We start from the raw sequence: 24,745 nt of genomic DNA on the forward strand, positions 1-24,745 counted from the left end.
TGTTTTTAACGCTCGCTCCGTTCTTTTGGCTCCTATAAAGCCCGGCTCTGCCTCCGAGGGCTACATTGTCTCCCTAATGGATGGGGAAAGTGGAGCACGAACCTGATGCTAAAGTGGGTCAGATAATGGGGATTAGATTCATTCCCGCTGCCTGTGGGTTAACTCAGCAGTTCAGGGCATGTTGATGAATAACCAGCTAGTAAGTGTCCTGATGTCAGGGATGGGGGGGAGTGAGAGTTTCCTCACAGACAGGAGCTGTGTCAGTCCCTGAAGCGCTCCTTGTTCACTGAACAGCTGCTACCCTCTTGATTTGACAGAGCAAAGATCGCTGCCTTAGACAAGCCAACTCCAGCTCAGCACAGAAAATTAATTTAGATCCTATGCAGGGTGCCCGCGCATTCTTAAAAAGTCTACAATTCATGTAACAGAGTTTTTTTTAAATAAGTTGGCCTTAGATAAGTTAATAACAATGGTCAATTAAAATTTTGTTTCGCCAGGTCTATTTAACCCCGTATGTTTTATGGGGTTTTTTTTCTTGCTGAACCTTTCTGTCAGGCAAAAGCTTGAGTCACACTCTTCATTGCGATACTCAAGACGGTTGAATCTGCCTGTAATTAGCTGCTAATATGCCCTTGCTAGCTAGCTATGGTTTTTTTTTGCTAGCTAGCTAGCTAGCATGATGTTTAGTTATACAATACTTGTCATGGGTGGGTGAAAATTTACTGACGTTTGGACGATATTCATACATTTCACTCATAACTGTTTTGAAAATGTCCTAAAAGTCTTAAATTTGAATTGGTGAAACCTACAGAAACTCTGTTATGAGTAAACACAAAACCATTCAGAGCAGATTCTACAAATAAAGAGGCACTCGTGTAAGGAAGACAGCCATCATTTTTATTTGACATTATTGGTTTAAATGTAACAATGCTCCAGCTCGTCCTTTCCTTCGTCGACATTGAGTGAAGGCCGTAGAACCCTTACCATTACTAAAACTCAGTAATGGTAACGGTTTAACTGCCCCCCTCGGCTGTGTGTTCGGCCTACTGACGTTTCAGCCCGAGTCTCCTCCGGCGCCGGCGGAGGTGGAATGATACCCTGGATAGTACATCATCTATACTGTAGTGTCTCTTTAAAAAACTTACAGTATAAGATGATATCCTGTCCAGGGCACAAGACAGAACCACCAAGCAGCTTGTCCATGGCTCGTCTGGAGTCTGCAACAACAAATTGGGGTAAAAATGATTTAAAAATACAAGTAAATTCAGATTAATTGGCCGTAACCTCATGTCTGAGCCGTCCTCACCTGTTTGCCCCTTGTCGTTAGACGTCTTCACTACAAGTGTTCACGTCTGGTCCATGTCTCCTAACTGCTCAGTCTGTTGGGCTCCAGCACTTAAAAGGTTGCCCCCCCCTCAGCTCATTAGCATACCGTGATGACATCTGGGGTGGACCAGAGAGGTTTTTTTTTTTCTCCTTATCTTCTCTCAACCTGATTGCCACAGTCCAGTAAAGGTCCACACCCTTGTGCCTCGTCCTGAGGCTGTTACGGAGACGCCAGAGAGATGTTCTGAATGCAAGAGAAGCAAGAAGAGAGAGACTGCTGAGAACCCAATGAAACCAGTTTACAGTTTCCTACATGCCACGAAGGGAGCATGTCGAAGTTGGATTAGACCAAACTGTAATATTTAAATCTACAGGTACATTTCCAAATGTAATATTGTCTAAAAGTTCAACAGCTTTTGTCACTCATTTCAAAAAGTGAAAATCATATCATGCAGAATTACAACACATTTAATGAAATGTTTCAATCCCTTTCATTTCTTAACATGTTGATGATTATAACTTAAAGATCACGAAAAACCCAAATTGTCTCAGAAAATTTGAACCGCAGTCCAAGAAAGGTTAAAAATCTGGCCAATAAAATGGAAAACGACTGATGATCCCCCGTAAATGTGGCAATTTTTATTTTATTTTAATAAGACATTTTATATTTTGTATCTTTAAAGATTTATATAATCCATTTAAAAAATGTATAACTTATTACTGAGCAGGCTACACTGAAAAAAAACCCAAACTGTAAACAATTTTTTTGCTTTTTTAACTTAATGAATTTTGTGGCACAAAAACAGTTTTAATTAGCCAGTTTTGGTCCCAAAGGCAAAAGGTTTGGATCCCACTGTTAAAGAAGCAGGTTGTTCATAAGAGTTTATCAAACATATTCGTAGAAAGGTGAGTGGAAGGCGTGCAGAATAAATGCTACATACGAGCTACCAATGTCATTTCTTGTATCGAGTCGCTCCTGAACCAGAGACGAAGTCAGAAGCTTGTAGCCTTGGGATAAGGAGAAAAACGTCTGGTTGAAATGTTCTCTCTTTAAATTAAAAATAATTTCTACATTTCATTTGGAAGTCAGAGGAAGAGCGACGACTGAAGTTTAAAGCTTTATTTAGAGCCATACAAAAAGAAGAAAAATGCATGTTATGCCTTTTCCTGGATGAAAAAGGAACAAATAAAATGGCTTCTACACTTAAGAGTACTTGGAGATCTAACAGGTTTGTTTTCTTGAATTAGAAAAAAAGACATGGCTACAACATAGTGCTGCCACCAAGAGGGCATTTAAACTTGACTTCTAACTCATGCCACACAGTTCAGACTTTTAGTTGTAAATAATAATAATTATGAACTAAATGTTTCCCTTCCATTTCACAGTTATGCACTAATTTGTGTAAGTCTATCATTTAAGGTTTCAGTGTCAAACTTTGTGATTGTAATGTGGCTAAATGAATTCCTCTGTGTAGTCAGCCACACTCTTCTCCATTTTTCTGTCTTGCTGTGGCCTTTGACCTTTCTTGGCTACCCTCTAATCAGAAGAATCCAGTCAGCCAAGACAACGTTCCTTCATAAAGCCACTGGGACCTTTATCTCCCCATGTGGAAATAAATCTAACATTCAGCATCTCGTCACTCCGGATCTCCTCGCTGCTGGATTTATGTGCAAAGCGTTCACTGTCTGGAATTTAATACCTCTATATGACAGCTGATGTGGCGTTATCTGACTTATTAAAGCTTCTTTCTTTCTTTCTTTCTTTCTTTCTTTCTTTCTTTCTTTCTTTCTTTCTTTCTTTCTTTCTTTCTTTCTTTCTTTCTTTCTTTCTCCGTGTCCTCAGCCAGGTTGCGGGATGAGGAGGAATGCGTTCTCATCCTCGTCACGTTCGCGGCGTCAAATCACGGCTGAGCTGTGATGGAGTGCGTTTCCTGCTGCGTTTTCTCTTTAATCCCTGACAGTTTGTCCACGTGCGTTTAAAAATAAACCGTTTCTTCTTCTTTTCCCTCTTCCTCCTGGAGGAATCAAGTTGTCTGACTTGAAGGTTTTCAGCTCTCCTCCGCCATTAAACCGACAACAGGATTCAGGCTGGAGAAGGTTTTGTTGGAGCTGCTAGCTGAAACGGCTCCGGGGTGATTTAGCGGAACAGGGAGGAGGTTTTGTCCAGGTATACTGACTTTTCAAGCGGCACTGATGAATGCCCCCCCCCTCCTCTGAAGCCGAGTCATTAATATGGAAATACCCCCTCCGTATTCTTAATGCGCTCCTCTAAGGTCAGTGTCATTTATCACACTTCCTCTCCTGTACGGTTGAGACAAAAATCCAGTAATTTACTCTGGTAATGATGTGTGTGTTCCTCAGAAAGGGCCCGGGCTATAGGTGGGACCCGGTGGCTCCTGGTCAGGGTGTGTGTGTGTGTGTGTGTGAATGTGTGTGTGTTGTCCCTCCTGCTAGGGCCGATAAACACACAGGCCGGATTATCTGGGTGGTTTCCGTGGCGTCCAGAAGCTTTATCTGCAGCAGGGAAGCCGCTGCTCTTTCTGCAAGACAGATAAGTTTTTGCTTGTCTGACTGATTATTAGAAGACACTTTCATTGAATGTTAAACTTTAAATATGTTAAATCCAAACTTTTAGTCACATGGACCAAAAATCATCAAGTTAAAAAGACTTGAGAGCCACATAAGATGTTTTTTTTCCCACCAAACGGTGTCAAACAAACAAATGTTCATTTTTGGCCGTATCAGATCATTAATATCCTCAAACGGCCGCTTGTGGCTCAAGGTAGAAAATAATGATAAAATCCATGAACAAATTGTTACAATATGAATAGATAGCTGTCTCTCCAATCGATAAGTACTTCTTAAAGTTAAATAACACTGAACTTCTTGCCTCATTTATGTAATTTGGCAGTAAATGCATAATTGGATTGGTAAAATAATACATCAGTATCAGCGCATAATTGTTACCTTGAAGGTTATATTTATGTAGGTTTAGAATCTAGTGGGCCTTATATTAAGCTACGGCAGGCCGGATTTGGCCCCCAGACCTTGAGTTTGACACATATGTACCGACTCAACATTAAACTAAGCAGGCAATACTTTAACTAAACAAATAAAGTAGATTTGTTGTTGGCATGAGAAGTCATTATAGATGTAAAACATTCATTTCTGAGCAGTAACATCAGAATTTAGGTCAGTCTTTCTTTGAAAACATTATTTCATGAAAAGTAGTTTTGAATGCAGCATGTTCATCTTTTGAGTGAAAGTTACATTTGGTCTTTAGAAGAGAAAATGCAAAAAAAAAATAAAAAAATAGACAAATAGTTAAAGTTTGTTGCCAAGAATGTTTTATTTTACTTAAGATGTGATAATTTAGCTGTAATCAAACTTCTGATGCAGCTGCCAGACATCTTTTTGACGCAAACAGTTTTCCCACACTCATATTGGATCTTTTTTTTTTTTAATACAGACTAATTAAGAGTTTGGAGACACATCAATAGATCTCTCTAACAAGCAGAGTAACGTCTGAACAGCAGCTGTACACAGGGCTGATGTCCCACGTCGGTTTGTTTCCATACGGAGCGCTTTCACAAGATGAGGTTATTTAACTGAAGGCCAGCTTATTACGGTTCTTACAGCAGATTAGAAAACGTCCTGCAAAGTAACAGAAGATTTTTAAATTTTTTTTTTTTTTTTGTGCTGAAAAATGAGCTTCTTATCAGCTGAGATAAGACTGAACAGAACTGCGTCCAACTAGCGAGGAGGACGGGACATTTGAATCCTGCTCCGAAGGGGGAAACTCTGGGTGTTTTCGATATTCATGAAACAAACTCAAACCGCTTGTGTTTTACATCCCTGAGTTGGTTTAAAAAAAAAAAGGTTCAGTTGAGTAAAACAAACTGTCAGAAAACAGAAATGTATTTTTTTTTTTTATTGTTATTCCGAGAAGAGCTCATCCGAGTCAGCGGTTCCCAAGCGTTTCCTCTTCCCAAATTAATATTGTAAAACAGTATTTATTTCATATTTGTTGTTACAAAGACAGCATCAACAACCAACTTACTGTTTTTAATTCTTTCCGAGTGTAGCTTTTTAATCTGCTGTAACGCTTATAACATGAATATGTTTTAACTGCCGTCATTTTTGTCAGCTTGGTTTGTGAGGATTTCAAAATATGTTGATTTACGACCCCCAACTTTGATCTTTTTTGTCATTTAGCTGACAGAACAAATTGTCCTGCTTCTAAATTTTCAGAACTATTTCTAGCCTGCAAACCTGATCAATAAGCTGAATAAAAAATTAAATCTAAAAAATAAAAAAAATCCCAACAGTGGTTGGTTTGTGTCCTGTTCCTGACTCTTCTTGCATTTTGTACTTTTCATGATCTTGTCATCATCCACCAGGATGAGATGTGAATATTTTTAATTTCTTCCGCAGTTAAGAGCCGCTTTCTGCGCATTGACAATAAAAGTATTCTGGAGTTAAGGTTTTAATCCGCAGGGTAATGATGTACACTCTGGTTGGTGGAGAAGCTCCTCAAACTGTTAATTTTACAGTTTGGTCAAAGTGAAGTTGAGCAACAGTCAACCAGATTTTCAGAACTTTGCTGCTTTACTCTCCTACCATGACACGAATGTTTTGGATTACATTCATATTTTCCACCTCAGCAGACAAAAAAAAAAAGTACCCGATTTCCTTTTTTCAGTGCTACAATTATCACAAGAATTGTCAATCATAAAGCGGCATAATGCACCAACAAGGTGACTTCTAACAAAGGTTTTGGTCAATCCTCAAAATGCTTGCTTAAAAAAAAAATCTTGATATTAAGCATTATGTGAGTAAGTTTTTTTTCCTCCACATTTTTAGCTGATGCCACTTTGAGAAATACCAAGCTTGCGCTCAAAATTCGATTTCACTTTGATCCAAGTCTTCTTCTTCTCCAGTAAATTTACTGACGGGGATCGTCTGAGCTCCACTCATTAAAGTAAGAAGAACTGTCAAAATAAATCGTTTGGTGAGTTAACTTCAAAGAAAAACACGCGCTTAGAAACTCTTCAAATAACAGACTCCTGGTTCCATCCTACACTTCCGTCGGCTGGAAGTGTCAAAAATGTCCCTGCAGTGACCTCTACTGGCCTGAACTGGCTATGACGGCTAAATGCGCTATCCTGTGAAGGATCAATATTAGCTTTATTAGCCCATTTTCTAAATGACAGAGACGGACTGAAGGTGATACAACTTTATATTAGAGTGACAACACAGAATAACATGCTTAATCCTCCATGCTGCGTGGCTTCTCCTTACAGTCATCGGTACATGAGAAGCCATGAAATAAAACCGAATGAAAACATCAACAGAGAGAACAGATTACAACAGACGTGTTTCAGACAAAGATGAGAGTTAAGGCATAGGTCAGAAATGTTTTTTTTTTTGTGGTTTTTATTTCTTTCTCAAATGCTACACCAAGTCACAAGAAGTTGCATCTGATTAGTCAAATGATTTTGCATTCTTTGGCACAAATATGATGGCCAAAACAACTGATGAGGTCAAAAGTTTCAAATAAAAGCTTTTTACGTATATAGACTTATTTAATAACAATTCAGCTATATATTCAAGTTCATTTTCATCTACAAGATTAGGCGAAAGCACATTTTTAACAAAAATCCTGTCACTTCTCTGAGGTGATAATCTGCAGAGCTCGTTACTTTAACAAAGGCACTAAGGAAATCTAATTTCCTAAATTTAAACAAGTATCACAAAGAGATTCCGTTTAGTGAAAATGTGCGTCATTGCTGCACAAAAGTTCAGAATTATGACAAATATAGGTGAGATTATAATATATCTACGTATTTTTATTAATTTTTTTTTTTATACAACCTTCAACATAAAAAGCGTGACTGTTAGAAACCTGTGAAACATAATGTGACCGGAGAATGATGAGGGGAGGGAGAGCTGCCAATTATTTAATGTGCAGCCGAGTGACATCAGAGTCTCTGAATGATTCTCACTGACCGGGAAAACGATCCGTTCTCCCGGTCAGGTCGGAATGACTCACTTCCTGGGAACGGCTGAAAGTAACCGCACTGGCCGACACAAACGACAGAGAATAACGCGACAAGCTAGCAGGCGAATGCGATTCCTGGATCTGTTCAGGCGTAAAAAAAAAAAAAAAAAAAAAAACACGGAGCATTTTAGAAAACAAAAGCAAAAGAAAGGGTTTTAAAACTTCACAGAAAATACAAACGGAAAAAACAAAATTAAAACTCGGAGGCAAAATGTAAGAAAATGTTTATGGTCACAGACTCGGAAAGTCGTCGTTAAGCTCCTCACAAAGTGGTTTATCAACTGTTTACTAAAAAAAAGAAGACAATAATAAAAGGTAGGCCAAACATTCACAGTATGCTGGACAACACAGATGATTACAAAGATTTTAGATTTCTGACATTATGTAACAACTACAAGCAACCCTCCCTTTCCGTTTCTGTCAACCCTTCAGAAAAAAAAATCTTTACGGTATTAAAACCAGAACATTTATATCACAATCGCTATGGTCTGACATAATAATAAGAACTTAATCGGAGGAGATTCATATTCCGTTTCTTCATACTAAAACTTTTTCTCTAGATTTCATAGTTAGGGGTCCAGCTGCTCAAACTCAGTCATTCATCAGATCCACCAATCAAAAGAGCAACAAAGCACAGATGCCATGTGAAGCGTTGCCAAACTGATCACATGCTTGTTTTCCAACTCGTGTCATTTCATTTCTGCTTTGTCAGCGTGGATGGAAGAGGACACGGGCAGGATTCATGATGTGATTACTCATGATGCGAACTTCAAAGAAGGGGGGGACAAGGAAGTCGAACAAAGGGGAGAAATAAAATGGCAGCCTAACGTTTTGCTACTTGAGGTAATAGAAAAGTTTTCGGCAGCCCCAGCTGAGATCCAGGGTCTCCTTTAAGGCTATGTATGGCTTTCTTCTCGCTTCGCAGGTGCAAATGTGTTCAAACGTGTGATAAAAGTGAAAGAGAAAAAAAAACAAAACAAAACAAAAAAAACACCAGATTTACTGTAGCCATGTTTGACAGGCATAAATCCAAATTAGTGCATGAAGGTTTGAACAGGCACTGGACATCGGAAACAGACGGGCAACATGATAAACTGCAGTGAGGATCATCATACAGCTGATTCAAAAATCCACCTCTTACAGCTACACTCAGAGGAAGAGATCAGTCAGCGTTAGGAACCCATCTGTAACGACAGACAGGAAGAGGCAGCAGCTGCGTCACTGCACAGCTTCCAGAGGTGGAACAGCGTCTCAACGCCCGAGTTGGAAAGTCTTTGACTCCAGCAGGAATCTGCCCCTAATCTGGACTGGAATACCCAATACATCTCTGGATCTTTAAACAACACACTCTGCTCTGTTTTGGATACCATGTAGAAGTGAATAAACAGTAGCATCTTAGCTAAGGAGGATAAGGACGAACTGAAGCCAAGCTGAGATACAGCTTGATGCGAATATTTCTTTTTTCCTATACAAAACTAAATTTCGCTTAGAAATAGTTTGAAAAAAAAAAAAAAAAACTCTTGGTCGGTGTCAAGTGTTCCTGGTTGAAGGCAGTTGCAACGAGGGATTATCTGACTGAGAAGCCTCTTCATGCTTGAGGCCTTATTGTCTCATACATCACACAGCCGCTTGGCATTGTGGGCCAGTCATCTTCTGGAGCAGAGGGATCTGTGGGATCAGAAAGATTAATGCAATAAATATGGAGGGTGGAAATGGATTTTCTTCCGTCATTTATGTTTTCCCACAGTAAAATTCAAGAACTTTTCAAGGTAAGTTTGCCATTTGCACTGCACTTTGGAGATAAAAAACAGACATATGAACAATTTCCTATTATACAACATAATTCAGTACTGTTATTAATAAGTCTTATTTGTGTTCTACAGTCTAGGTAAACAAAAGATTTTGAAATGTCTCTCTCACACACAGCTGACTGGACCGAGAACAACATTTAACAAACATTCCTCACGTATAAACTATTATTTCTATTACACGGATCAATAACTGATTGAGCCATTAGGAATAATAAATATTCACTAAATTAAAACAATTCAGAAAAATCATTTTAAGGTAAATGACTTTCCTGCTCAGATTAAATGATTGAACACAATATACAAAGAATGTTACAAAAGAATCTACAAAATGTTGTCGCTAAGTTTTCTGGCATTTAGCAAACAGAAATAATTTTGCTAATTCTCCACTGACCTAAAACAAGAGGAGTTTAGTCTGATTTAACTTCAGACTAAGATAAATGTGTGTTTATGTGTCTTTTTTATTAGGTGTATGAAAATATCTGATTTCAACTGTAAAAAACATTCTCCAAATTTGGGATTTTAATCAAACGTTAGATTGGACTTTATTACAAAACTGTGCAGTTTGAATATCAAGAGCTCTCTACGACTTTATGCAGAAATCAGGCACTTTCCAAACCTGTAATGTAAACATTTCCCTGTTCAAGATTCATAGGCTAGAAAGAAATATTCGGAATGATGCTCAGGGTGATTTTGAATAAGAAAACAGAAATCTGATCAATCTGATCAAAGCTTTACAAAAAAATAAACAAATCTGAGTTCAAAAATGGGTCACAAACCTGTATGGTTTTAGTTCGTAACGGAACATCTTTCAGTAAGAAAAAAGGTAAATAAATGACTAATCATTAAGACAAACGTTGAGTTGGGGCGTGTGAGCTCTCACGGATGAGGGGAGCGCTCACCTTGGTCAGATCTACCCCAGTGAGGGCGTTGATGGAGACGGGGAGTTCAGCTAGAAGTCGATTCACCTCTCCGGTCACGCGGCTGCCTTCGCCACTCAGGATGACGATCTCGCTGGTCTTGGCCAGAGGAGCAGCCACCTTACTGGTGATCTGCAAAACACACAATAAAAACATTAAAGCCTCAAGCACTGGACCAGCGTCCACTGGATGGTGACTGAATCAGAAGGATCCGTTTGAATGGAACAGAAACAGCAACATGTTCCACTCCAATTTAACAAAAAATGGCCTCATATGATTGTTTTAGTTACTGATTATTCTGGAGATTATTTTTTTGATTAACTGATTAACGCCATGTGAGAGCTGGCATAGTTTGGAATAGAGCTTAATCACATACAAAGGCCTTCTTAATCTAAAATTCAAAATGTGTAAAATCTTAGGACAGTTTTAGCTTAATTACTGTGTAATTGAATTGTTCTTTCAGGAAAAGGCCTTTTTTTGAGTCTGTGTGCTCCAGTTAACGATTAATCGATTTCTCCCAAATTGAATTGATTACGATTAATCGTTTCATCTCTACATTAAATGTTAGTTTACAAAGCAATCTGTTCGTGCAACATGGAACTGATTGGAGTTCAGATTTAATGCCACATTAGCAGAAATGGCTACGTTATGTGAACAAAACATACTAAACAACAGATTAAAATAAATATAATTTACAAGTCGACTTTCTGCAGTGACCAAAGAATACATGAACAGAAATGTGGTGAGGGTTAAGACGGACTAAAACCCAGATGTAAATAAGCGTGTAGCGCTGACCTTAGGTAGAGCGTCCAGCACCAGCGCCGTCTTGGCAGCTTCTCCGTACTGCTGGTAGGCTTCAGCCTTCAGCCTCATCTTCTCAGCCTCTGCTTTGCCCACAGCTTCAATAGAAGCTGCTTCAGCCTCACCAATGCAGCGGATCTTCTCAGCTTCTGCCTGCGCCGTCAGCACCTTCTTTATCCTGGGATGAGACACCAGAAGCAGAAATGGGTCACAAGTGGCTGGTAACGTTGGCAGGCTTCTGCCGTATGCCAAACAACCTCTGTGCAGGCAACTAAATATAACTGTGTCAGTACAAATGATTATTTTATTGTTTAGAGGGAGGCTCCAGTTAGTTTACGTGTACAAAGATATTTTCACTAGAAACTAGTGTAGAGTAGCCTAGATTAAGCACAGACAACTTTAAACACAGTCAGAAAAGCAAAAATGGTTGTTTCACATCATATAAAATTAGCTTTTTTTTTATATGATTAAAAATGATTCCATTAATTTCTGGACTGCGTAAAACCAACTGAAACGTACTTCTGTCCCTCGGCCAGCTGTTGCATCTTGTAGGCTTCGGCCTCTGCAGGTCTCTTCACGGTTGCAATGAGCTCCTTTTCGGTTCGATCGATCTCCTTCTCCTCGATGGTGATCTGCTTCTTCCTCTGCACCACCTCGATCTCAATCTCCTCCAGACGGATCTTCTGCTGCTCCTTGGCCGCCTGCAGCTCGTACGCCAGCTGAGCCTCTGCTTTCTGCAAGGAATATTCAAGTTTTTTTTTGGAACTACATCTAGAATTTCGCTTGTCTGTTTTTGAATTTTGCAGAATGTGTCAAACTGGATACCTTTGTGTTCACTTCCTGGTTGAAGGAGGCTTTCTGCATCTCCAGCTCTCGTTTGGAGTCGGCCATCTTTGTATCTGCGACGAACTTGACGTCCATCATTTCTTTCTTACACTCGGCTTCCTGAAAACAAAAGAAAAATTAAAAACGGTTAAATTAAGACGATCAGCGGATGGGAAACGTATGTTCTTCTTGAAGCTCATCTTACCCTGATGCCTGCATCCCTCTCTGCCTCCGCCACACCGATGTCTGCGTCCCTCTGCACTGCAGCCGTCTGCGTTTTCCCCAGGGAGCTCAGGTACTCCACTTTATCGTAAACATCCTGTCAGCAGGGAAAATAAACAGAGCAATGCAAAACAGCAAGTGGTGAAAATATTCTATGGGTATGGTAAGTAGAATTAAATCCCAACAAAACCAAACATTAAACCTGTTACACACCTTGATGGTGAAGCTGAGGATCTCGATGCCCATTCGGCCGACATCGGGAGCAGCCACCTCCCTCACCAGAGACGCAAACTTGTCTCTGTCCTGGTAAATCTGTTCAACTGTGAGGGTACCTGAAGATTAAAGGGATTGTTAATGTCCTTATACTAATGACTTAAAACAAGCTGTAAGTTTTATATTTGCACTAGAAACTAAGTCAGAAAACATGTTCTTGCAGCAAAAAATGATCCTAGATTTTATGTATTTCTTTGCATCTTATTGCCTCTACAGTTTTTTTTTTTTTTTTACTATTTTTTATTGTGAAATACTTTGTTACTGCTGTCTGAGAAAGGTGCTATTTAAATAAAATGTACTTACTTACTATTCACCCTTTTACTAGGACATTTAACCATCTACACTAGAAAGAAGATTATGTCAAGCCAGTAATAAACTGAATGATAATCTAAAAGGCTGAGGAATTTTAAAATATCGTTCCTTCACTTTAACTTAAATGTGATAACTGGCTGGAATCCCCTTTGTTGAGGATCTCAATCAGAGAATCCTCCATTTATCTCCTTTATCTACTACAGGTAAGCTATTTGCAGCCAATAACTACTGCACAGAACCAAACTTCAAAACTCCAAACTATTCCATTAGCAAAAAATATGACCAGATTGCTTTTCTTACTGAACTGCAGATCTGCTGAAGGTATTGAGTTTATCCATAGAGGAAATGTCAGTGATTATAGCCATCTCTCTATGTTTATGCATAAACTCTACAGACTCTACAATGCTTTATAAATCAATTTCTACATTTTAACCACATGAGTCCAAACAAAATAGAAAACAAGTGACGATCCCAAAGATTTGGAAATTCTCTGTTTCTCAAAAGTCCAAAGTCATTTTACTGGTTTGGCTCTTTAATGATATGCAGATTTCGTTAAAAAAATGTTTATTGTTGAGCAGGTAAAACAAACATAAAAATATTAATAATAATAATAAAAAAATCTTAATTTTTGCATTTTTAAATTAGAATTTTGTGTGTCCATATCAAAACCTAATGGAGATTTTGTGACAGTAATCCATCAGATCTTTTTGTCTTTTAATGTGATAAACCGATTAACACTCCCCAAAACGTCCTGCAGTCTTTCCTCTGCCTACATCCCCCAGAATGCTGTGCAGTTCTGTGTCGGCCTTCAATGAAATGATTGAATATCAGACAATATATCTTATTATTACCATTACTACACTGATATTAATGACGTATCCATCTTCAGCCCTAAAGCACACTACATGTTTTTAATATGTATTTATTTAAAAGAAACATTTTGAAAACCACAAATCATTTTCCATCCATTTCAGAGGTAAACATGATTTTGTGCTAGCTTACTGCATAAAATCCAGATAAAACACGATGCAGTTTGTGTTTTTAACAGGACTAAACATGAAGCGATTCAGACACCATCAGCAACAAAATGGAAAACAGCCGCCTCAACTTCAGGAAGTACCCACCAAGGATGGCGCGCAGGTGACCCTCCAGGGTCTGCAGGATGACGCTCTTGATCTCCATCACGGTCTTTCCCAGGAACTGTTCACAGGCGAAACCCAGCAGTTCGTTTTCCGTCATCACCTTCACCTAGTGCCAGCACGGACACAGATTGTCAGCTGAACACACACACACCCACAAACCCAGGAGCGAGCGGCATGCATGAAAACGTGTTAGCTTTTCTGCTGTCTGCGGGCAAACACACGCCGTCCTTCCATATTCACTTTCACATCATCACTGGGGTATTAAAAACAGGTGACTGAACGCAGTGAATCATCACAGAAAAAGTGGTAAAACTGGTGACATTATTCACTTCAGTGACATGAATGCATAAATGGTGAGTTTTTGAAAGAAATTTAAAACTTTTTACAACTGACAGAGGGCTGCAAAATATCATTCCTCCACATCGAACTGGGTTTGTTCAAAACTATTTTCACATGAATCCTCAAAGTTAATGCATTTTTGGTATATATAAAACCAAACTGCATGGTCAGACTTTATCCTTGTGACTTTCTCAATCATAATCCAACTCATTTTTAAATTACAAGCACTTTATAATAAAAATACCATATATAAAGCTACATTTTACTCCAAATCTACTTATCTAATTGATAAAGAAAAGCAGATATTTGATTTAAAATGTCACTTAAATAGGGCATATTTAATTTTACCTTTGAGTAATAACTGCAGTCTGGCCACAAAGCTACAAACAATGTAAAATCATTTAAAAGTCAACTAATTAAAAAAACTGCATTTAACCTAAGATTTACAAAATGAAGGCATTTAAAGGTCATCAAAAAAGCACTAAGAAGATTTAGCATGATAATGTAGTCCACAGGTGCTGAAACAATATAAAAGACGGTGAGCTGGGTCCTTAGGCGAGAGGTCTGCACATGGTTTTGCTTTAAGACATGCACTCCACTCCAGAAACGAGGGAAACACAAAGTGAGGAAAGATGGTCGTCATTCCGAGGAAACCGTCTGCGAACAGAGGAGGCCGCAAGCCAACCACATCAACACATACATGCCGGCGCAAACAGACAGCAGGGGGAGCTGTGCCACGACTCGGGCTTACACAAGGACCTGTGAGGGGTGATGGTGATAGAAACCCTCCTATCTGTTATGCGACACCATCTTTTTGTTCCTCCAACTTATTAAAAAACTGACATATTAGGTACCCAAACTTAAAAATGAACTTCAAAACCGATTTAGATTATAGGTGAAAATGTCCAATGAGGTGAATATTTGAATAAAATACATCTGTAATAAAATAAAAAAAGAGAAATCGCAACATGAACGTTATGTTCTACTCTGGTTTTATTTGAAAAGCTTCTACTGAGAGCCACTCCTCAAGTCCAGACATGTCTAGCTGTGGAGGAACATATGACTTGTTACCATGGAAAAGGCCACATTGGCTCTGGATTAGGTTGGGCCAATCAAATGGTGCCCAGGATGGGCTGCTGGGTTAAACTGTGAGAGTGAGAGGAGTTGTTTAGCAGGAGACAGTGGGCTCATTGTCAGTTACAACTAGGGAAACTGAGACGGGAACAGTGTCATCGCTGTGGCTAAAACAGAGAACTAATAATCCCACTCTGTCATGCAGACGGGAAGAAGGAAAATGAAACAAAGAGAAGGATATGATTTAGAGAAAAACAGTGTTTCACAATTTTAAAGAGAAAATCCACTAGAATCCCTGGGGAAGCTGACAGTTTTGCTTCTGGAACAAAGTTGATCTTTTAATCTGTTTCTAAAATCAGAAACCAGCGCAACAGAGTGGCTATAAAGAATATTTTAGTACGAATTCAGTTACACGTTAACGTAACATGTCCTGTTTTAAACAATGCAGTGGTGGGTTTCTTCCTGTTTGGCCATGTGGTTTATTTTGACCGTAACAGACCTAAGAGAGGCTCTAAGAACAAATCAAAAGCATGTCTTTAGTGATGTCACGACATGGATCACAGGCTCTTGGAAAAAGGAAATTTGATCCTAAACAGAAGCAGTTAAACTGGTTCCTCACAAGCTCAGACACTATAGACAGGGTTTACCTTTAGATAGTCAAATAGTACATCTGTCACCACTGGGATCTGGTTGGATTTGATTTTTTTTTTTACAACACACAAAGATAAGGGTGTGCCCACCGCATTGCTGAATCTGTCACAGCATGAACTTAAAAAGATAGTGGATTTTGTCTTTAATATTGTTTTTGTTTACAAAAAGAAGCATACTTTGGCACTGAACAAGTCCGGGCTGACGCCGTTTCAAACAAAGCGTGAATGACCTGAGAGTCTAAGATGAAGACTCAACACAAACTGAATTACATTCCAATATAGTTTAGCGTCTTTATTGCTTTCTGAGCTCTGACTGGTTCGTGTTTTAGACTGACAGTAATTTTCCACTACATGGTATGGTTCGACTGTGTTCATAGATCAACATGACAGCGATTTCCTGCTTTGCTTCTCACAGTATCCTCTTGTTGTTGGCAGGATAAGCTGTTTATTCTCTCAGTGTGCTCAAGGCTTTTTTTTTTGAGAAAACAGACACTTCCCTGAATGTGATAACATTTCACAAACCTCCACTTAGGATCTGCATTTTAAAAGTAAGAATCGTAAAGGAGTAGGAAGTAGTTACAGAATTACCTTGTGAAAAAGCAACAGAGAAGGATTTGAATAACACTTATTATTGCATGACTTTATGAAAAAAGATCAAAGAAAAAAGTATTATGGTTGTATAGATGAGGTTTCAATCAAGACATTTTTAAAGGACTAACAGCTTCAGTTGCACTCCCACAAACATAGTTAATTTTTGCACATTGAACTGATGTAATTTTTTTTATTTTTACCCTTTACAATGATGCTCACAGTGCAATAGAGACTATCCCTGCTGCTGCAGCGTCATGTGACATTCTCTACATGTTACACCCAGACTGATGTAGAAAGGAACGCTCTGCAAAAAGCATCTAAAACATCATTTTATTTTATGATGTACAAAGCAAAGTGCTACATTTGTAAGAAAGTAGAAAATGTTTCCTGAAAGCTTTCTCCAGACATAATGAACTGGAATTGAGGTAAAGTTTTATGAGCAGAATTATCAAACATTGCTCAAGAGCAAAAATGCTGGCAGCATCAGCTCAGCATTTCGGCTAACTGCCTTTGATCAACAGCAGCTGTATGTATCTATTTAGAAACAAAAGAAACTCCCTTTGACAGATAATATACCTGTCACTACCAAGAAAAACAGAGACTGCAGCACCCAGGATGTCACAGGTGAGTAAATTAAGAACATCATCACAGTACTAACATGGACCACTTGAGGGTGATAAAATTAAGCATTATCTTGCTGCATTTTACACCTACTGAATTTTCAAATGCATTTAAGGAGGTGTCGGATTTAATCTCTGTACTGTAAAAAGATTCTGATTGGGGTACGCCTGGACAGTATAACTGGATTCCTCGCAGGTTTTGTCGGCTATAATAATAAAAATGGAAGGAAAATAAAAGCTTTTAAAACCTCACAGTTGGTTTTCAGCAGTATACATATAGATTCAAGGGCCGGTCTCCTGCAACTCTTAGATGCATCTCTCCTTCAACACACCTGAGTCAAATAATGAGGTCATTAGCAGGACTCTGGAGAACTTGACCTCACTGGGGAGGTGACACAGCTGTTGGAGTCAAGTGTGTTGGACCAGGGAGACATTAAGAGTTGCAGGACACCGGACCTCGAGGACCAGGATTGCCTTCCCCTGGATTAGAGGCAAATAAAACGGCGGATTTGGCAAAATGCTTTGGGGGTTTTGTGGTGGTGCAGAGGTTAAGTACAACCCACATAAGGAGGCATTAGTCCTCGACGCGGCCGTCGCAGGCTCAAATCCTGACCGGGTGACCATAGAGCCACATGTCTTCCCTCTCTCTCTTTGCCTACTTTCTTGTCTTAGCACTTTCTAATAAAGGCCACTAGAGCCCAAAATTTTATTTATTTATTTATTTTATTAAAAAGAAAGATTTGGCAAATGCAGTTGGAGTTTCTGAATAGCTGCATCTTTAAAAGCCTGAAGATAATTTTAAAAATTCAGGTAGGTAAGAGGTAAGAGTTGTTTGAAATTCTAGATCTGGACACTGAACTACTGACGACTTATTTCACCACCTTTGTCTTGATGCATTTCATAGCGATGCCCAACAGCCAGCTCACAATAACATGGCCGGCGCCACCACATTGCTAAAGAGGAATAATTCAACTGGCAGATGAATTGTGCATTTAAAAGCCGTTAAATGGAAAGATAAAAATGGGATAGCAGCATAGAAATTATCAAATGGAAAGAAGGGGTAAATTCTGAGTAAATACAACATTAGTTTTGCTTTATGTTAGTTTGGTTTCAATACACAAAGTGTCCAGCCTATTTCAAGCTAAAATAGTTGATACCGTACCATGTAATGGAAAACTGGCTCTTGGCCATACACTCTAGTCAGAAAAATGCTTTTCCTTTGGATCCAAGTTGGGGTGAAAGAAACTTACTAACACTGTGTCTCAGTTTTCTTGCGGCAGCTTATTGATGCAAAGCGTATCACTACCAGATGGCAGAAAAAAAAGCATGGCGAAAAAAGGAAAAGAAACAAAGATCTGCTGCCTATGTAAGCTTTAAAGTTTTGGATATTTTCACTATGGATCATTTACCTTTGAATAAAACATTACAGCCCTGAAACAAGCAAAAAAAAACACAACACTGTCTAATCAGGGGATTTCAGCTCGATGCATTCTGTTTTAGGATGATATAAAATCATGCAAACAATATAGCCCAAAGTCTGAGTGAATCTTGAAATCTGTACATAAAACTCCTGGTCTGCTTTGATTTCTGGCTTTTCTGCCAAAGAAAGGAAGGTATGGGTATAGGGGTTAGTGGAGTCTGATCTGGCATTCCCAGAGAAGTGTGATGATTTACCTGAGCCACCCCAGTGACAGTTATAGCTACACCCTCCGCTGTCTCTACATCCTCACACTTGGGCTGCAGGGTCATAATCTCAAGCGTTATCCTGTGAAGAATGTGGAAAAATATCAAATAAAAATTGACATGTACGCAGGGAAAGGAAATGAACGGAAGGGACAGATAACACACACAGCAACAACAACAAAAAAAAAACAAAAGTGAAACCATTCACCCAAGGACTCCAGATCACCAGCAGCAGAGCAACAAGACACTTAATCCAGAATTCAGACTCCTTCGAATTCTGATGTAATTCAGGATTACGTATGAGGAAATGCAGCACAACTTTCTTTGGCACTGAACTCCTTAGATTTGCGGCCAATCAGAGATTTTATTGGTTAGTTTGTTAGTGGCACCATTCTCCTTTGCCTGCTTGGGCCTTTTTGGACCTTTTCAAGTGCGTTACCTGAGCCACCCCTGTCACAGCCAGGGGAACACCCTCCGAGGTTTCGATATTCTCACAGCGACAGAGGATGGTCATAATCTCCAGAGACATTCTATGCAGACAGGCAGGCAGGCAGGCAGCGGGTATAGCATAGGCAAAACAGTAAGTTGGACAACAGTTGTTAGGAACGTCAATAACCATCGACAAGTAGAGGAGGGAAGGGAGACGGGGACAAACACACTGCACAACTTTGCCTTTTTCTTACCAGATTTTATTCTGATAGTTAAGTAAAAGAGAGCATCATGGATTAAAAATCCAACTTAATATTTCTAGTTGATCCTATTTTGATTGTACTTTTTGTTTAAAGTGTCAGAGCTGAAAATAAGAACCTGTTAGCAGCTCCACCTACAAGTGCTTTGCAGAACAGCTGGATCAATGAGTCAAATCCTTGAGCATTAAGATAATTGCTGCATCTACACAGGAAGTCAGGCTCCCACTGCTTTAGAATGCCGTCTATGTTACATGGTACAAACAGAACTTTTAGCACATAGTATAGGAGGCACATTAAAATAAAACAGAAGCTGTAGACAGTTAAGACTCTCTGGGACAGCTTAAATCTCAATGTTGCATCATCGTTTAGGTTTGGTCTATGCTCAAGTTTCCTAGCAACCACAGACGAAAAGCAGCACTTATTGTGAAACGAGTGACTTCAGGTTTTAATGCCAAGACAGGCTGATGAAAGACAAAGCAAAGCATGTTAGATAAGCACAAACAAGAGGGGAGGCAAACTAATTATAAAACCATTTACAATTGGAAACCCCAGAAACATGGAAGATGGAGTCACTTTCATTTTTAGATCATTTCTAAATAGCAAATAAAAGTTTTGCATTTTTTTAAATGTAAACTAAGATTAGTTTGTCTTTCCAGTGGAGCTGCACTTAAAGGAATAAGATGTTGAGCTGCTCTTTTTACATATGTGAAAAACTCTGGCTTTTATGACAGATGTTATTTGTCTTCATTTGTAAGCCCTTATTGGTTTCTCTAGCGATTCGTTTTCATTACGTAATTATTTCATCAGTGTAAACATCAATTATTGATAACATATAGTTTGTTAAACTAAAAGCTGGTAGCTAGCCAGATAGGAGCATACAATTAAAGACACACTAAATGAATGAAGCAGGTCTAAAATGCAAAACTGATCTAAAATGTAACATTTTAGATTCATTTTGGGGAACAAGAAGTATAATTCTGATAAGCGTTTATGCTGTTATGACCCCTGATAAAAAAACAAAACCACTCTCAGTGACATTCTGCTGGAAAATAAGTCAATTGCACTATGGCTACATTTCATGGCAATCTTTAAAGAGATTAGAATTTTTTTTTAAACATCTTAAGGCAGGCAGCTTTCTTTTGCAGCGGAAAACTCAAGTAGAAAATTACTAAAACTGCAAAAGTACAAGCTGACAAACTGGTTAAATATCAGAGATTCCTCTAAAGTCAGCAAATGTTACTAACATCTGTTATAGTTCAGCAATTAAATCAGCCGGTTTTTCTATAAAACAAAAACATGGCAAACACAGTTCAGAAAAATATCTGCTAAATCAAACCAGCAGTTTACTTCATATAATAACCAAACCTTCATAAATAAATAAAAATGCAAAGTAGTTCATCCAAATTATTTATTTGCCAACTCCACTGCAGGCTTTTTTTTTTTAAAGAACGTTGTTAACAGGAACTAAAAGTTCATAACCCACAACGGCAGCAGAAGATTCATTATCTCAATCTGCTGAATAACCAGACGTGGCTTTACTCTGATTTTATGTAAATTTAGAAAAATGCAAATAAAAACGGTCACTGACTGTGCGGTCACTCACATTCATGTGCAAAGAACACATGAATGGGAGAGAAGAGAGAAGAAATCTGGTTATTAAAAACAATTGTGTAATCATATAATCAAATATTTATGTTAATAAAGAGAAAATGTAATTAAGTAAAATTTGTAGCACATCATCATAAACCAATACTAAATCAAAATCCATTTGATCTTAAACCTTATTTTTAGATTTGATGAAAAAATCTGATTTTACAAGACAAATGGTGGTTGTTTTAATAAAACCACTTCTGCCAGAAATGTATATAAACTAAGTTTCATAATAACATAACTGAAAATTATTTGGATACTTCTTTTTTGTTGACACTAGTAATAAATAGACAAAAGAAATGTTTGCTTAGAGTGACTCAGTCCTGAGCTTTAAATGCCGATTAAAGTACTGTGTATTTTTACAGCTATGCTAAAAAGGATTTCATCGTTGGAACCCAACAAGCCAGTTAATGCAGTTACTCCTCGTCGTTTTTCTCTGACGTGGGCAGTTTTGTCGACCAGCAGGCATCCTGCTCTGACAACACAACTAGGAAATGTGTCTCTGTTACGGCCACAGCCGACAGGATCTTACCTCTGGATGTCAGAGATGAGCCACCAGGCCCAAGCCCAGCCCCCCACGACATACGTCTTCTGATCCGAACCACAGCAGCCACCTTCCAGAACACATTGAACATGTGTCACATGGTTGTCATCATGTAAAATATCCAAATACAAAGCACAGCTGGTAGGTTCTAATTTTCTTTTTGAGATGGCTACTTCAAAACGATCAAAATAAAAAATTCAGAAGAACATTTTTAATCCAGAAATAATAATTTGTGCTTTTGAAAGAAAACTAAAAAAAATCAATCAATGGTTTTTCTTTTTCCTTTTACTGGAATCAGTTAGCTACTCAAGAGGAAGTTTGTGTGCAGAACAGCGTCTCGCGCTTCATTTCTTGTTTCGCCGACAGACCACACAAGTTCACAAAAGGTAACAATGTTGCCTTTGCTTTTCATCTCGACTGATGATTTGAGGTTGCACTAGTACAGGTAAAACAGCCTGCAAAAGTTTTGCACCTTGTGGTTTGATTACAAGCACTCCCACGATTGCCTGAGCTTGTAGCCTTGGCGCTAAATCAAGACAACATTGACAATAACTGTGGAATCTTTCAAGTTGGGAAACGTGCCAATAGCAAAACAGGTCACGGCCTTTCAGACTGATTTAATCTGGACTCTTTAGTGCGACATTCCCAGCTGTCACATGTTAACTGGCAGGCAAAGGAAAGGGAGATCTATATTTACTGTCTCAAAAAACTCGACCTAACAACTGATAATTGTAGGGCCTACTGACCCACCCATCTTCAGCTGTCTCACAATGACGAAACACTCTTAGCAACAGTTCTTGTGACATTTCATGTCTCAAGCAGAAGAGTCACTGTTGGACAAAGTCATTTCCAAAAATCTGAACTTTCCAGGCAATTCAGAAATGAAACCGGCTGTAGTCATAAACATGCAAGGACACTCTCTTTGACCTTAAATTTTAAGTGTAATGCCAACTGGTCAGGTCACCTATAGAAACACATCGGCTACAGACCGATTTAGACAGCAGCATAGCTGAAATTCCTAAATGCACTCATTCCACAGACACCAAAAGGGAGGGTTCCTGGTTAATAACTTGGAATGTACAGTGTGATTGACACCACACATATGTGATATTAAACCACACATCCTCTTCTTTCAAGAAGTTAGAAATATGTTTATTTTCTAAATCAACTGGTCCTGGTGTCAAATGCAGAGCTTATGCTGTTACTCAGCTCTGGTCTTAGGCTCCAATGTTTCATGCCGCTCATAGATGTTTTGTTTTCACAATGAAGCTGAAGTGAGTGAGTGAGGAAGAGGCCCTTACAGATTCAGTTAAAGGGGCAGGAAATCTGTGGAACAAGCACAAATTACAGTTTCAACAAACCGTGGATCTGCCACAAGTGTGAAGAAACACAGAGGCTTTAAAATATTAGTTTTAAAGATCACAAACTCCCCGATACCGTTTGTGTCTATAGTGTAACAGTACAATTTTGCTATGAACAATTTTCTCTTTTACATACGTGAATCTAAGACAAGCGCAAGGCAGACTTTAAATTACAGGGTCACCAAACTATTGGCCAATTTTACCACAATTCAGAAAACATTTGTTTTCCAATTTACCGAACGCATCAAAACTAAAAGCTCTCTCCATTTCAAGTCTATAAAAAGGGTCAACCACCAGCATGCACTTTAATACACGCTTATTAGGATAACAAATTAGACAAAAATGCAATTCCTTCAAAATTACTAAATTTTTCCCCACTTAAATACTGTATTATAGTCCATATGGGGGAAAACACTAATCAATCAAAATCAGAATTGGTAGTTGAGATCAATTAGAAAAGTGTATTTTGGTGGATATGTTCATCTGATTGGTGCACACATTTGTGACATTTTGTTCAGAACAAGTTTTGTGCTCGACTTCAATTTTGTCATGAGCATTTGTGAACATGATGCACACATATGTTTCTCTCTATATGAGCCCAATGTCAGGGGTTTAAGAAACATGAGATCTGCCGACCAGACAGAGTCAGTACAGTGTATGTACCCGCCCTTCTAATTTAATTACCTCTGGTTCTTCAGGAGAGCACCACCATATTCTTTCATCAGTGTTCATTGGAAAACATACAATTATGCTCAACATTTATTGCTCTTAAGTCTACTTTTCTGTATACATTGCGTATTAATAAAACAGCTGCTTAATTTTACCAAAGTATCCTATTCTAATAGTTAATAATATAAAGGAAAATGGCTGCAACCAAAAATTACTAAATCTATCAGTCATATACTGTAGGGATGCAATGTAGATAAACATGGTGGTAAAAATGAGGACTTTTTAAATATCTTGAACAGACCAGACTGCATAAAAACAATGCGGGAATATTGCTATGGGAACATACTGTACATATGCGAAAATATGGCGGATATGATCATTCTATTCACAAACTAATTATAGATTACATCCAAATCATGAGAAAATTAAACCTGCCATTTCTCCTTTAGAGGGAACGGAGGAGAATCTGTCGACTTAAAATAAACCGAAGACAGTAATTTGTTGTCATATACTTTATAATACTCGGCATTTTTCCAACAGAAACGCACGCATTAGTTTCTGGTTAAAATATATAAGTAATTTAACTGTTAAGCTTCGATATTATTTCATAGTTTCTCGTAATGAGTGCTTTAAGGAAAGAGTGACGCTCCAGGCAGGAAAAACACGGCGTCAGAAATGTTTACGTTACCTGAAACAACGAGGGCCTCGTTCGGTCCAACGGTGTGGCAATTTCCCATTTTATCGACACAAAAAACTTGAATCCACACCGGCTTAAAACATACAAAAAACAAATATTTTTGTTTCTAAACTTCCCTTGGTCGCTTTAAGCGCAACCCTCTTCACGCCCCTACCGTAAATTACGGGAGGAGGGTTTTATTTTTCCCCTTTTTACGTTTTTTTTTTTTTTTTCCCAAAATGGAGACCGGAGGATACATCTTTCAACACGGAAACACAGTACTTCCGCTACATACTTTCAAAATAAAAGCATTCTCTGTAGCGCTCGTGTGAGGTAGCTTATTCTGAACACCTCAACGTTGTATGTTCTGTTTGGTTTCGCTGCAACTTGACTGACTGAAACAGCTACCACTGTTCCTTCCTCCCTGAGCCCCCACCCAGGATTACTGGACAGACCAATGTAGGCGTGGTAGTGTAAATATCCGCACAAGGAATTCTAAACAGGATCCC

At 38.6% G+C, this 24,745-nt stretch overlaps 1 protein-coding gene and 1 long non-coding RNA gene across 4 annotated transcripts; both read right to left on the reverse strand.

Annotated features, from left to right (window-relative positions):
* Positions 1 to 876: 876 nt before the first annotated feature.
* On the reverse strand, positions 877 to 1,377 carry LOC103476046 (uncharacterized). The gene is made up of 2 exons (XR_535398.3): positions 1,307 to 1,377; positions 877 to 1,217 (listed from the first exon to the last, which is right to left on the reverse strand). It is a non-coding gene; the product is annotated as an uncharacterized LOC103476046 (long non-coding RNA).
* A 5,170-nt stretch (positions 1,378 to 6,547) lies between these two features.
* On the reverse strand, positions 6,548 to 24,471 carry LOC103476048 (flotillin-2a). 3 transcript variants are annotated; one of them, XM_008428085.3, is made up of 11 exons: positions 24,249 to 24,471; positions 21,519 to 21,600; positions 18,639 to 18,729; positions 13,673 to 13,796; positions 12,177 to 12,295; positions 11,947 to 12,060; positions 11,742 to 11,861; positions 11,436 to 11,650; positions 10,911 to 11,094; positions 10,098 to 10,247; positions 6,548 to 9,055 (listed from the first exon to the last, which is right to left on the reverse strand). In XM_008428085.3, exons 1-11 carry the CDS (start codon positions 24,295 to 24,297, stop codon positions 9,005 to 9,007), a joined length of 1,299 nt encoding a protein of 432 aa, XP_008426307.1. In that variant the 5' UTR covers positions 24,298 to 24,471; the 3' UTR covers positions 6,548 to 9,004. The 3 variants fall into 3 exon arrangements, with proteins under 3 accessions (XP_008426307.1, XP_008426308.1, XP_008426309.1); XM_008428086.3 differs by lacking the exon at positions 18,639 to 18,729 and adding an exon at positions 19,087 to 19,177; XM_008428087.3 differs by lacking the exons at positions 18,639 to 18,729; positions 24,249 to 24,471 and having other exon boundaries at positions 21,519 to 21,590.
* Between the last annotated feature and the right edge of the window lie 274 nt (positions 24,472 to 24,745).

The sequence above is a fragment of the Poecilia reticulata genome, chromosome 14 (assembly GCF_904066995.2).
Source record: "Poecilia reticulata chromosome 14, P_reticulata-male-v2, whole genome shotgun sequence".
NCBI lineage: Eukaryota > Metazoa > Chordata > Actinopteri > Cyprinodontiformes > Poeciliidae > Poecilia > Poecilia reticulata.

What these genes read in the sequence shown, in the direction of transcription:
- LOC103476048 (XM_008428085.3), bottom strand. Translation starts at nt 24,297, where the DNA reads ATGGGAAATTGCCACACCGTTGGACCGAACGAGGCCCTCGTTGTTTCA. An exon ending in CTCATCTCTGACATCCAGAG is followed by an intron (nt 18,730 to 21,518) that starts GTAAGATCCTGT and finishes CATTCTTCACAG; the next exon opens with GATAACGCTTGAGATTATGA. An exon ending in ACCAGGAAGTGAACACAAAG is followed by an intron (nt 11,651 to 11,741) that starts GTATCCAGTTTG and finishes TATTCCTTGCAG; the next exon opens with AAAGCAGAGGCTCAGCTGGC.